At 43.0% G+C, this 15,211-nt stretch overlaps 1 protein-coding gene across 1 annotated transcript in view; it reads left to right on the top strand.

Moving 5' to 3' along the window:
* Nucleotides 1–1,096: 1,096 nt before the first annotated feature.
* The window catches only part of TRPC4AP (transient receptor potential cation channel subfamily C member 4 associated protein), a 63,315-nt gene continuing 49,200 nt past the window's right edge, over nt 1,097–15,211 (top strand). Inside the window, exons 1-4 of the mRNA XM_077251871.1 lie at nt 1,097–1,368; nt 9,293–9,421; nt 10,171–10,287; nt 13,647–13,704. Of these exons, the coding sequence (XP_077107986.1) occupies nt 1,141–1,368; nt 9,293–9,421; nt 10,171–10,287; nt 13,647–13,704 (532 nt within the window). The 5' untranslated portion in view covers nt 1,097–1,140. The remainder of the gene's footprint in view (nt 1,369–9,292; nt 9,422–10,170; nt 10,288–13,646; nt 13,705–15,211) is intronic.

Below are 15,211 nucleotides of genomic sequence, written 5' to 3'. Positions count from 1 at the left end.
ACAGTAGTTTACCCCACATGTGAGGTATCAATGTACTCAGGAGAAATTGCCCAATTGGTCCAGTTTCTCTTTTTACCATTGGGAAAATAAAATTGTTGCTAAAAGATAATTTTTGTGACTAAAAAGTTAAATGTTCATTTTTTCCTTCCATGTTGCTTCTGCTACTGTGAAGCACCTGAAGGGTTAATAAACTTCTTGAATGTGGTTTTGAGCACCTTGAGGGGTGCAGTTTTTAGAATGGTGTCACTTTTGGGTATTTTCAGCTATATAGGCCCCTCAAACTGACTTCAAATGTGAGGTGGTCCCTAAAAAATGGTTTTGTAGATTTTGTTGTAAAAATGAGAAATCACTGGTCAAATTTTAACCCTTATAATTTCCTAGCAAAAAAAAATTCTGTTTAAAAAAATTGTTCTGATGTAAAGTAGACATGTGGGAAATGTTATTCATTAACTATTTTGTGTCACATAACTCTCGTTTAACAGAATAAAAATTCAAAATTTGAAAATTGCAAAATTTTCAAAATTTTAGCCAAATTTCCATGTTTTCACAAATAAACTCAAACATTATTTACCTAAATTTACCACTAACATGAAGCCCAATATGTCAGGAAAAAACAGTCTCAGAATCGCTAGGATCCGTTGAAGCGTTCCTGAGTTATTACCTCATAAAGGGACACTGGTCAGAATTGCAAAAAACGGCCAGGTCATTAAGGTCAAAATAGGCTGGGTCATGAAAGGGTTAACAGAACTAAAAACTTGAAATAGATACCTCTGTAATGACTCTATGAGTTTCACTTTTTGTATTGTAGAACTGAAATAAATTAACTTTTTGATGATATTCTAAACTTTGCTAAGTATGTATATATGCTATGTAGGTGTGTGCATATACATACATACATACACCTATATGCACACACAGACACACATATATATATATATATATATATATATATATATATATATATATATACATATATATATATACACACACAATGTACACGTATATACATGTACACACTATATTTACACACGCGTATGACATATACGTGCATGCACTTTGACATATTAGACTCCAACTCCCACAAGCCACTGCTGCTCACTTCCGGTATGGCGTGTCTTTCACATCCAGTCCCTTCCAGGAATGCGTTTCCCAATGTGCTTTGCGCTGGATTCCGCTGTGCTGGCCGGTGGGGGGCGCTGTATCCGGTTTACAATCCACACTTCCCGTTGTTCGGCAGTGGACGAATCCATGGCCGCTGCGGGGGCTGCGTTTCCTCGCCTGGGCCCGGGGAACTGCCGGGTGGAGAATATACTACATCGGGTCCGGCGGGGACAGCTGACCGGGTGCGGGCTGACCCGAGGATGCCAGGTAGGCGGCTGTCTGGTGCTGTCAGCTGGGCACAGTGGAGCACATAGGGGACTGTGCAGGACACACAACACGTTACCTCTCGGTGTGATTGCCTCCTTCCCAGTGCTCCCCGCCGGCTTCTGGTTGCCATACACCCATGTGACCGCTGCAGGCAATTGCTGGCCTCACCACTCTTGTTCTGTACCTACAGGCATTACAGACGAGGCCTGTGATTGTCTGCAGCGGTCACTGATGTATGTTATACATGTCAGTAAGCAAACACTGGTGCCTGAGTGGCAGGGGTTAGCGATGAATGACAGAGGCACATGTCGGTCCGGACCCTCATCTGGCGCAATGATGGGGGCTTTAGTGCATCTCCAGGTCGCTGCCTGCAGGCTAACCCCGGCGGGTAGAGGAGGAGGACCCCCATCCCGTGGTGCCACCCTGGCTGCCATGGACCTAGCGGAGGCCTCCAGGTCTGCAGCACCGGCCCGTTAGCGCTCACTGACAGATAATCCTTTAGGATGCGACGTCCTGCCCAGGGATCGCCCCGTGTGGGGTCACACGTTCCTGTGATTGTCAGCCGTCACCGATCATCCCACAGGTGTTTGAGCGACGCCGCGTCCTGCACAATGACCGCAACACCGATTGTATTGGGGCAGGGCTGGGCAGGTCGCTCCAAACTAGTACAAAGGCTACGTTCACATTAGCGTTGTGCGGCACAGCGTCGGGCGCAGCCGCGTTGACGCATGCGTCATGCACCCCTATATTTAACATGGGGGGTGCATGGACATGCGTTGTCTTGCGTTTTGTAACGCATGCATCATTTTGGGGCAACTGTCAGGGCGCAGAGGACGCTGCATGATGCAGTTTTTTCTGCACCAAAAATCATGCAAAAAATGAATGCATGCGTGACAAAATGCTGCGTTTTGCATGCGTTGTGCGTTGCGTCGCCGAACGCAAATGTGAACGTAGCCAAAGAGGTACGCAGCTCCCCCGGCAGCCAATCAGATTACTCATTTATTTCTGGGTATGAGCGCAGTGACCTGGTTGGTTGCTATGGGAAACTGCTCAATTTCTATTTCACCATCTGTAATAAATATCGCAATCCGTGTGATCCTCGCCATCATTTAGGCCTCGTTAAGATGTCAGCCACTTTTCTCACTATTTTGGATCAGATTTTCATCACTATTTCAGTGTTTAGTAGCAGTGTTTCATCAGTTGTAAAGTTTCTACTATTCACTGGAAAGCTAAAAACTGACAGCGCATGGATGGCAATGTGTGTTGTCTGATTTTTCATGGACCCATAGACTGGTCATGTTGATGTATGATCAGAAACAGACCTGTCTCTGTGATTTTTTTTTTAATTTATTTTTTGGTTTTTTTTTGTGGACTCACGACCCATAGGTATGTTTGATCTGTGAAAAAAAAAAAGATCACGAACGTGAGTACCTATGTTTAAGTTATTTTTCTTAAACTATGTGAGGGGTGTAAAAAGGAGTGAAAGTCTAGAAATCAATACTATTCTGTGTGGCTCAGGACTCGGATCCCCACCATTCTTAAGGGCCCATCACGTGTTTTATTTAATTTTGTAAAGGGAATCTGTTAGCAGGTTTTTGTTATGTAATCTGAGAGCAGCATGGTGTAGGGGCAGAGACCTTGATTCTCATGATGTATCACTTACTAGGCTATGTTGCTGTTTAACTTCCTGCTGATAAGACATGGATTTTATCACTACAGGACTAGGTGTCACATGCCTCCTCCACTGCTCTGTGTAACCCCCACCAATGATTGGCAGCTTTCTCTAAATGCACAGTGTACACATTAAAGCTGGCAATCAGTGGTGTCAGCGAGATTATACACAGTTCAGTGTTCAAGAGCACTGCTAGATCTGCAGCAGAGTAGTAATTCCATCGCCCAGTAAAATAATTGATCTCTCGGTGGAATCAGGGTCTCTGCCTCTACATCATGCTGGTGTCAGAAACCTGAGAGATTCCCTTTAAGAAGCATTGTCACACTTTGAGCAGCTGAAAAGGTTCTGTACTGCTTTGTTTTTGTCTGCTTTGTGGCTTTTGGTTATAATGGAAGTAACAACGATTTGATGAATGTCGGACCTCATTCGGTGCCTTTGTGTTACTCCATTTAGCAGCTTTTGAGCCCTACCCCAAGATTAATTATTTGAGCAAGTTCTAATAATAGGTAAATCTATGGTAAAGAATTCACCCCACAATAGCTGATAACTACCCATGGTAGAGCGTAAAAGCCAACAATAGCTGATAACTACCCGGGGTAGTGTGCAAAAGCTGACAATAGCTGATAACTACTAGTGATGAGCGAGTATACTCGTTGCCCGGGTTTTCCCGAGCATGCACGGGTGGTCTCCGAGTATTTGTTATTGCTCGGGGATATAGTTTTTGTTGCCACAGCTGCATGATTTACACCTGCTAGACAGCCAGAGTACATGTGAGGAATGCCTGTTTGTTAGGGAATCCCCACATGTACTCAGGCTGTCTAGCAGCCGCAAATCATGCAGCTGAGGCCAGGAAAACTAAATCTCCGAGCGCTAACAAATACTAGAGACCACCCGAGCAACGAGTATACTCGCTCATCAATAATAACTGCCCGTGGTAGGATGCAAAAGCAGACAATAGCTGATAACTACCCGTAGTAGGGTGCAAAAGTGGACAATAGCTGATAACTACCCGTGGTAGGGTGCAGCAGCCGACAATAGCTGATTACTACCCGTGGTAGGGTGGAAAAGCGGACAATAGCTGATTACTACCCGTGGTAAGCTGCAAAAGTGGACAATAGCTGATAACTATCCGTGGTAGGGTGCAAAAGCGGACAATAGCTGATAACTATCCGTGGTAGGGTGCAAAAGCGGACAATAGCTGATAACTATCCGTGGTAGGGTGCAAAGGTGGACAATAGCTGATTACTACCCGTGGTAGGGTGCAAAAGCGGACAATAGCTGATAACTACCCGTGGTAAGCTGCAAAAGTGGACAATAGCTGATAACTATCCGTGGTAGGGTGCAAAAGCCGACAATAGCTGATAACTATTCGTGGTAGGGTGCAAAAGCCGACAATAGCTGATAACTATTCGTGGTAGGGTGCAAAAGCTGGCAGACAACACGCTTCCTCCCAATGACTTGGTTGTGTCAGGAAACACAGCGCTGCGTGCAGACACACGGCCATGTCAGCGTCTTGTATTATGAGATGTGCATACACAAGCCCGAAACTAAAGATGTCTGGTTAGAACTTACTGCTCCTGGACAAGATTTCTGTCTGTTCCTTCAGGGTTATTAAGAAGATAGGCGGCATTTTATGTATTGTGAATAGGAGAATTGAAACTGAGAATGTGATAAATGTTTCCTAAATTAGATTTCTAGTGTGTTTTTTTGGGGGGGAGGTGGGGGAAGGGTTACATTTCTTATTCTCCTTTTTTTTAAATAGCAATTCAGTATCCTGCTCTGACTGTGAGCTTAACGCAAATGAACAATATATGTAAACGGGCACCATCAACTAATGTCATTTCACTGGGATCACCTAATGCATATAAGGCATGCAGGGCCGGACTGCCCATCTGGCAATTCTGGCAAATGCCAGAAGAGCCTGTCTGGTCATGGGCTGCCTTGTCTGCTACTTTGTTAACAAGATCCCCATACTGTTAAGAGTTGTGATGGAGCACAAAGTTGCTGACTCCGTCACTTACCCGAACAGGCCACGGGTATCATTAGAAATATTGGTGTTGTGGGAAATCTTGCTTTCCTCCATCCAGGGTAATATTAGTAATATATCCCATCTTGTTCATGGGGACGGGGACAGCGTGGGCCTGTGTGATTCCAAATGCCAGGACTGAATTTCAGCCCCAGTCCGTACCTGAAGGCATGTAGTCACCAAAGGAGAAGAAAAAAAGCAAATGCATCAAAGAAGGGATCACCAAATAGAGTACAATACAAAAATATTTTTATTGGAAGCAGCCACATACAAATAAATTAAAAACATTGAAAAGTCCCATTTTGGACAGCAATCAAAGAGGTATGGGTCATACAATGGTGAGTATAATACTCAAAAACCTCCATGCCACAGTGCTTCATGCAACAAATGCACTCAGCGCCTTTTTAAACCCTTAATATATGTTGGATAAATGCAAATGAAAAAATATATATAACCTAATATGAGTTATAGAATGTATACATGCTGTTATCACAAAAATAGCATAATATCAATACCGTCAATCCAATAGAAAAGAGTTTATCACAAGACATAATCACAATAACCTGAAAATGAACCATCAGGCTAAAGGGAGGCACTGGAAGAATTACCTCAGAGGGGCCATGATGCTGGTGAGACAAATACTTCACCCTAACCTAAAATGGCAGTCGCCCCCCATGAAGCAAGCAAGCAGTCAGGCAAGGTAGGTGCTAGACCCGTGCGTATCGACACATAAGAGTGTCTTTCTCAAGGTCCGTGACATGCAGATTCACTTGTGTTCAATAGACGACAGCTCTTTGGACGCAGCGAATATGCGCTGTGTCCAAAGTGTTGCCACGTCCGGATTGTATGCACCCGGCCTTAAATTTAGAGCCCAAGAAAAACGCTGGAAAGACTGAACAGATAAGTAGCAAGATGGTTTTACCTCAGGAAAAGTCTTTCAAGCGTTTTTGCTTTCTTCAGGTGTTTTTCAGAGCGAACCTGCTTCAAAGAACCCTGTGCGCACATACCTTATGATGGCGTGTGGGAGACTTGTAAAATCTAGGTAGGGTGGCAGACCAGAAATGGTGAGCTCTCCGGTGGAGGCATTGCTGTTGGTTGGATGGAAAGATGATCCTGGCTGCTGCTTCCAGATTTGATGCTTTAAAGCTATTCGCAGTGTGATCAGCTCCCGGGAGATTTTATATTTATTTTACTCACTTATATCCCAGGATTGTTGGTATGCGTCAAAATACTACATTCTGCAGCCCTCTCCATGTTATGTTCTTGGTAAGGGAAATCTAGCCAGTGGTTTCATCAGTATGTGCAATATTGCTCTATAGTGGTGTACTAGCCACTTGGTGTAACCTTCATATGGCCATGTTTGCAGTACGTGTGGTGACAGTTTTCACATGTACTGGCGACGCTGACACACGCATACCCATTATAATCAGTTAAAGGATCTGGGAATGTTTAGCTTGCCAAAAAAGAAGGCTAAGAGGAGACTTAATAGCTGTCTACAAATATCTCAAGGGATGTCATCGTGTAAAGGCATCATCATTATTCTCATTAGTACATGGAAACACGAGAAAAAATGAAACTCAAAGGGGAAGATACAGATTAGATAGTAGAAAAATACTTAGACAGTGAGGTTGATCAATGAGTGGAACAGGCTGCCACGAGAGGTGGTGAGTTCTCCTTCAATGGAAGTCTTCAATAATAGAGACTGGACAGACATCTGACTGAGATGGTTTAGTGAATCCTGCATTGAGCAGGGGGTATGGACACGACCAGGGAGGTCCCTTCCAACTCTATCATTCTATAATTCTATTATAGTCTATGGAGCTGCACACATGTTCTTCTTTGTCTCCCACAAATAGACATAATGTTGTTTTCCGGCAGCACGGACGTCAATATTCCCCTCACACGTGCACACCGATGTCAGTGTGTCATCCGTGTGGCACGTGCCAGAATAGTAATGACAGGTGTTTAGGTGTTAGATGTGCAAAGACTCCCCTGTATAGTGAGTGATTCCAATAAAAAAACAACTATATATTAAGGTAAGAATGAGAACATTAGACAAATGGCACAGCATTTTGTGTAGTATTAAAACGTTGATCGTCCGTATCCCAGAAGGAAAGAAATAACCTCACGGCGTTCACTATATCATAGTAGTCATAAATGCCCTTAAAGGAGTTTTCCACTTTCAGGAAAGTGTACCCCCAAATGCTCTAAGACTATATGAAGCAGATACTCAGGCTCACTGGGTTTAGCGCCGTCTACCCCCAGCGCTGAATTCGTGATTAGCTTCAGCGGTGATATGTGCTGTCGTTGTGACTTTACCGCTGCAGCCAAAACACGGAGATGGGAGCAGCAGTGGGGAGAAAGCGCTGATCCAGCTCTGGTTATTTCAGTGTCTGGTGTCTTAAATCACCACTCCAGCTTTCTTCTTATTTCACCTCTGGAGTGGTGCTTAAAATCCAAGTCCAAAGGGGGGGAGGGGGGTTGTGAATTAAAATGTAACTTTTAGCGGTATAACTTTAATAATTCTAATTATAAAAAATAACATTAACCATCCATCCAAATAGGATGTATATTGGCTCTTGATGCGTGAACTATATTATTAGCACCACTAAGATTTACTCGATCCTGATCAGGTTTTGAACCGCACCATGAGGACGCACGGATTTCGAATACAGCACTATGGTGTCCTTGGACTGTGTATATCACTGTTAAGGTGCGATATACTGTCTCTATTTTCTGAAATACCACAGGGGTATGAAATATAACCAGCCCCATGCTTAATGAGTATTTACTCATGGAATATTGATTTATAGGTTACACAGGGATTATGCAATAACGAGGCAGTGTGTCTAAATCATGTCCTGTTATATAATTCAATTTTATTGGTGAGACGTGAGTAAATCCTTTAATTTTGGGTACAATGGTTGAGACCTTTTGTTTAATCAATTATCTCGGAGTCCAAAAACCTGATCGGGATCTAGTGGTGCTTATGTTATAATAGTCCACACACTAAGATCCAATACACATCCTATTTGGATGTGTGGTTATTATTAAAAAAAAAAAATTAGAATGATTAGATTATACCGATAAAAGTTAGATTTTAATTCACAATTCCCACGCCCCGCCCCCCTTTCTTGTCTATCGTTATGTTCTTGTGGTGTCCATCTATGTGAATTTGTCTGATTTGTTCTCATTGCTTGTTGTTAAAATCCAAGTCCCCAGCCCCATCTGATACTCACCTTCCTCTGTTTTCACCTGTTTTTGCTGCCACTCCGGTCCATCTGCAGTTTTGTGAATGTGATCTGCCGGATTGCTCCAGTGTTTCATGGAACGAGCCAGAGGTCGTAAGTCTATGAGGGCCTCGTTCTGGCTCTCATAGACTTGCATTGAGCTCTTGTGACATAGCTTCTGACATCTGGACAGTCAGAAGCTGCACTCACAAGATGGCGCCACAGAAGCAGACCGGCTCCGAAAAACGGCGAAGATGCCACAGTGTGAGTAAGTATATGACCGGGAGGCAGGGGCTCATGTTTAAAGCACCGCTTCAGCAGTAGAAAAAAAAATGCTGGATTGGTGCTTTAAAGTATGAAGGCAGCTTAAAATTAGGGCAGAAAGCTGCCTATCAGTGGTGGGGATAGACAGAGATCTTGAGTGTCAAAGTCTACATAACTTGACCTCCTCTTTGAGAGGCCTAAAATAGCTGTAGTTGATAATAGTGATTAGGGCGGCACGGTGGCTCAGTGGTTAGCACCGCAGCCTTGCAGCGCTGGAGTCCTGGGTTCAAATCCCCAACCAAGGACAACATCTGCAAGGAGTTTGTATGTTCTCCCCGTGTTTGCATGGGTTTCCTGCGGGTTCTCCGGTTTCCTCCCACATTCCAAAGATATACTGATAAGGAATGTAGATTGTGAGCCCCATCGGGGACAGCGATGATAATGTGTGCAAACTGTAAAGCGCTGCGGAATATGTTAGCGCTATATAAAAATAAAGATTATTATTATTATTATTTTATCACAGGCTAGTAAATGACACAGTGCTGGAATCAGGGTCTCTGTCCCTACTTTGTTGTGCTCAGATGCAGTGAAAATCTGGTGACAGATGATCTTGAAATGTGATGTTTCTTTTTGTGTGCTATATATCATTGTGTTTAGTGGGTTGTTTTAGTTGTAATAGTCAGTACTGAGTGAAGTAACCTCCCAATCTTATGTACTCTGTATTCTTTGTAGATTACGGAGGAGCTACTAAAAGAAAGAGACAAACAGGCCAAATGGAACAGTATTCCTCTATTTCTGCACAAGTTATATGAAGGCAGCCACCCCAACAGTGACCTCTCCCAGTGCCAGGCCATTCTAAAGGTACAGACGTCTCTGTGAACGCAGTGTGCTGAAGCTTAGAGAACAGAATTTACTATGTATCACATCTAATAAAGAGCTGTATAGTCACCATCATGAAAGCCGATGTCTAATGATTACTGTACACTACAAAACATGATCCTTCTCTTACTAATGAATTTATATATACTTACTTTGCAGATTACTTAGATTTATCATCTACTCTGATATGACCATTATAATATGGAATCTTGTTTAACCCAATAATGATTAATCACGGCACAATGCTTGGTTTCAGGTTTTAACCCCATGCCATTATACATGTATGGAGCTGGGTTAAAGCTCTTGTAATCCAGAAGGAGCAGGTCTTTGTTAGACACAGCCAGGGACCCTGGGATAAAGACTGAAATGGTTTATTGCTGGTTACATAGTGCTATGCAGCGAACAGAAGCATCAGCCGTGCTTCTATAGGGGACAGTTATCACCAGTCTCTGCCAGTATAGTATAGCTTGAGGGTCCCAGCAGACCCACATCAGCTCTGGCAGGTAAGCATGGCAAAGCGGAGGGCTGTTTTTTCACCTGTTTCTTCTCCAGTAATGGTGGAATAAGTGAGCAGTAAAGAAAAAAGACAAATTTTGGTGTGGCACAGCCATTTTTATTCGTGTCACATCTGTATATAGAATATGATGTCCTTTGATAAGTCCAGATCTGTTTCATTGTAAGTTGAATGACAGAACTACTCTGTAAGACGCACCTGTTCTTCCAACCCACAGGAAATTTCTCCTTTACTTTCCAAGGAAGCGATGGCAATTGTGACTGATGAAAAGGTGTCTGGTCCGGAGTTTCCCTTTCCCAATACTTACACCTTTGATTTGTTTGGTGGAGTTGATGTAAGTTCACCTTATTGTTTAATTGATGTAATTAGATTTGATAGCGTTGTAGGTTACATATGTGCCATGTAAAGGGTGATGTCCTGTTGTGCATATTGCACACGTGTTGTGTTTTAACTAGCTGGGGTACAATGCAAAATGTCATTGTCATAAAAAGGATTTTCACAAAATGGACATTAGTGGCTTATCTACAGGATAGGGGATAGATGTCTGAACATGTGCGGCTCACCTTATTACTAGAAGTAGAGCCCTGAGCCCCCTCTTCACTGCAGCTATGCTATCAGAGTGTAAATGGAGTGGCGGTCAAGTGCTGGTCTGTTTTCCATCAGCCCCATTGACATAAACTTGAGTAGCCTGGTGCATGCCTCAGACCCCCATTCTAGTAATTAGTTGGCCTCCTTGTGATTTCCCATAAACAAGTGATATCTTATCACCTATCATCTTATAGTTGGGGTGTGAAGTGTGCAAATTACCAAGAATACTAGCGTACATTTACATAGACTGACTGGTGACCCAATATGTCCGCCAATAGGTAAACTTTTACGCAATATACCCTCTTATATTTAAGTTCATACTAATTCTCTGGATTTCAGTGAGATAGTGTGTTATGTATTTTTCTGGTGATGAGCGAACATGCTCAGATAGGGTGTTACCCAAGCATCATTGGGCGCTAACCGTGTCCTCTGTGTGCTCAAAAAATATGTTCAAGTCCCCGCTGTTCGACAGCCCCAACTCATGCAGGGATTGCCTAACAAACAGGTAATCCCTGCATGCATTGCAGCTGTAGAACAACCGAGAGACGCGGGGACTCAAACATATTTTTCGAGCACGCCGAAGTCACTAGGTTAGCGCCCAAGTATGGTCGGATAACACCTCATCCCAGCACGCTCGCTCATCACTACTCTGTTCCTATGAATGGAGAGGGCTGGAGCATTATGTAATCTTATTTCCAAATTCCCCTAAGTACCCAGTTGCTGAACAAGGAATTCTGTTATGCAATGCTTGATAAAAACATTCATGGTATGTTCAGAGGAAATAACGTAAAGATCAACATAGAGAAAACACCCGGACTACATTTCTAAGATACGTTACCTTTCATATCATACACTGTGTGCACAATTATTAGGACATTTGTATTTTGGATAATTCATTTTATTATTGAACAGCTACAGTGCTGACAGTCAGTCCAAAAGTTTAGTAACTCTGAATATTTAAGAAACTAAAGTGGGGGTTTCATCTTTTTTACGAGAATATCTATATGTAAAGAATTATTGGGCAACTAACTGAAAAATATAACTTTTCCCATATCAGTTGTTTTTTTTCTCCATCTTTTAAAGTGAGAATAATAGCTAAACAACTCAAAATGAACAAAAATAAATTTCTGGCATTTCCAAAAAAATATCAGTGAGCCATGTAGCAACCTATCTTTTCTATAACGGCCATAAGCCTTCCATCCATGGAGTGGTAGGGCCACACCAACCACAGCCTCCCAGACACTGTTCAGAGAGGTGAACGGTTTTCCTTCATTGTAAATTTCCCATTTTAGAAGGGCCCAGAAGTTCCTAGTAATGTTTTGGTCCGCTGAGAATAGGACCTTGTTATTATTCTTTCATCTTTAAAGACTTTCCTGGATGAACAAGCACTGTAGACTCTGATGCATGTGATGGAGCACTGTCTTTCGTATGAATCATAGCTATCTCACTTATTCCTTGGCCCAGTTTTCTGTGTCTTGTTCAGTGGTGGCCAGGTTTCATCCTCCCTTACCTCGGCCATGTCTCTGAGCACCGAACACCTTGTACTTTTGGGCTCCAGGGAGGTTGCAGTTCTGGAATGTGACAGCATCGGAGGATAATGGCTCCCTGGTCACTTCACCTTGATTCTTCTGAAATCTTTGGCAGTTAATGTGTCTATTTTTCTTAAAACAGTTTTTTCAACTGTTGACTATTTGCAACAAAACTTTTGTCGTTCTGTGTTCACCCCAATATCTTAGCAATTTCAAGAGTTAAAGATTTATAACAATTACTGACTTTTAAGAATCAGTTAAATCTCTTTTTTGGCCCCTTCTTGCCTAAGGAAAACAAGCGGCCTAATAATTCTGCACACCTTGATAAAGGGTGTTATGTCCTTAGGCCTCATTGCACAAATACATATCACCTGATCTGCTTCATCCAATAAGCATTCAAGGTTATACAGCGAGGGGTTGGAAAATCTGCATAAAAATGACTATGCTCAAAATCCTCACTTGCCTATTAATTGTGCACACTGTTTATGTATTAGTATATCTTGTAGATTGTGAGCCTTCGCGGGCAGGGTCCTCTCTCCTCCTGTACCAGTTGTGACTTGTATTGTTTAAGATTATTGTACTTGTTTTTTATTATGTGTACCCCTCCTCACATGTAAAGCGCCATGGAATAAATGACGCTATAACAATAATAATAATAATATATGTGCTAGCCCTGCTTATTGCCATCCATATGTTTCTCACATTCACTATAAATAACAATATTGAATAAATGGTCTGTAATGCATCTTGTTAATAGATGAGAATTCCTCAGTACGATTCTCACCTCTCACCTATGGATTATGAGCATCTCCCCTTAATTTCTTCTTTTCCCTGCAGAAGTGAATTTGAGCCCTTACATTGCCTGCCTGGCAGTAGCAGCTGACCACTTGGGCTTTTTCTCTACTGCCCATTACCAGCTGCAGTCTCTGTTTAATATTGGACATATGTTCCCCTATGTAATGTCTACATTGGGTTCCTGGAAGCAAAGCTGCAGTCAGTCGAGTAGTAAGGCCATGGTCACACATTCAGTATTTGGTCAGTATTTTACCTCAGTATTTGTAAGCCAAAACCAGGAGAGGAACAATCAGAGGAAAAGTATAAAAGAAACACGTCACCACTTCTGTATTATCACCCACTCCTGGTTTAGTTAACAAATACTGAGGTAAAAAACTGACCAAATACTGAACATGTGAATGTCGCCTAATAGAAACACGTCACCACTTCTCTATTATCACCCACTCCTGGTTCTGGCTTACAAATACTGAGGTAAAATACTGATATGAAATACTGAACGTGTGAACATGGCCTAACAGATAGTACAGCTCCATATAAATAAGGGGGTCTTCTGTTTACCAGTGGTCATGTCTGGCTGAAAAATGAAATTGTGGCAAATATGGATGTAACGCAATTGCCAAGAGTAGAACAATTCAGACCCTGGGGCAATAAAGACTCTGGGGCTGCTTTATGGGCAGGACGCCTCATTGTTACATGGTATGGATATAGTAAATCACCAGTGTATGGGAAGATGCCGTGTTCCTTCCACACGTGCACTCATCAATCCTGTGTTTTCCCGCAGCTTCTAGTGGAGATACTCATGCGGCCGAGCTTATTTCCTCAGAAGAAGAAACATAAAAGTGAGTTACTCATTGTCTACAATGTCGTGACTTCTCACACATCTGTTGAAGCATGACGGCCCCATTATATTTGGTTTGTGTTATGGGGCTGCCCTGTTTTATGGCTTGTAAAAAAACAATATTTTTTATAGTTTGTGAATTCTAGATCTAGTCCACCCTAAAACAAACTGTCTGAATTTTAGATGGTAGATTCCCAAGGGCTGTAACTGACTTGTCCATATGCTCCATTAGGGTCCCCCACTACGTACAAGAAGCTATATAGGGAAAATGTGTGGCTGCCCATGGCTTTCCCTGGTGATAAAGATTTACATGTTTTTTTTATTTGATAAAGAAGCTAGATTGTCTTCAGGAGAAATCCCTGTTCATGAGGTCTTCCCAGGCTAAAATATCGATGACCTATCCTTAGGATTATTACATTAAGGGTGTGACATCTGATCTGTTGGATTAGGTCCCATGGCCGCCCAGAAGTACACAATATACGGAGCCAAGACACCACAGGTCCATATGCTGTGTAGTGCCTCATCCCGGCTGCTGCAGCTGGAATCACATTCATCTCAATAGGAGTTGAGCGGATCTGAGGATTGGATCTTGATATTAACGACCTCTCCTAAGTATTGGACATCAGTATGTTAGTCCTGGATAAGCATTTTAAAGGAATTGGCCCCTATAAAAAATACACTTTTCTTAAAGGGAACCTGTCACCCCCAAAATCGATGGTGAGGTAAGCTCACCGTTATCAGGGGCTTATCTACAGCATTCTGGAATACTGTAGATAAGCCCCCGATGTATCCTGAAAGATGAGAAAAAGACATTAGATTATACTCACCCAGGGGCGGTCCCGCTCCGATGGGCGTCTCAGGTCCGGTACAGCGCCTCCTATCTTCATTCCATGACGTCCTCGTCTGGTCTTCACGCCGCGGCTCCGGCGCAGGCGTACTTTGTCTGCCCTGTTGAGGGCAGAGCAAAGTACTGCAATGCGCTGGCGCCGGAAAGGTCAGAGAGGCCCGGCACCTGCGCACTGCAGTACTTAGCTCTCCCCTCAACAGGGCAGACAAAGTACGCCTGCGCCGGAGCCGCAGCGTGAAGACAAGAAGAGGACGTCATGGAATGAAGATAGGAGGTGCCGGAGCGGACCTGAGACACCCATCGGACCGGACCGCAGCGGACTGCCCCTGGGTGAGTATTCTCTAACCTCTTTTTCTCCTCTTTCAGGTAACATCGGGGGCTTATCTACAGTATTACAGAATGCTGTAGATAAGCCCCTGATGACGGTGAGCTTACCTCATCATCGATTTTGGGGGTGACAGGTTCCTTTTAAATGTAAAATTCGCTGTAAAAAAAACAAACAAAAAACCTCAAATTATTCTTTACTTGCTCATCAATTCGCCTATACTGTGTCTCCACTCCTACCCCAGTGTTTTTTGTATGGTTGCAGCATTGACATCACGTCAAAATCACTGCAGTCAGTCACTGAGCTGAGCAGGTCTTGTCATCTACATCACCAGGG

The sequence above is a fragment of the Ranitomeya variabilis genome, chromosome 4, assembly GCF_051348905.1.
Source record: "Ranitomeya variabilis isolate aRanVar5 chromosome 4, aRanVar5.hap1, whole genome shotgun sequence".
NCBI classification, from domain to species: Eukaryota; Metazoa; Chordata; class Amphibia; order Anura; family Dendrobatidae; genus Ranitomeya; species Ranitomeya variabilis.
The sequence above is the reverse complement of the archived record's forward strand: the minus strand, read 5'-3'. Positions and strand labels throughout refer to the sequence as shown.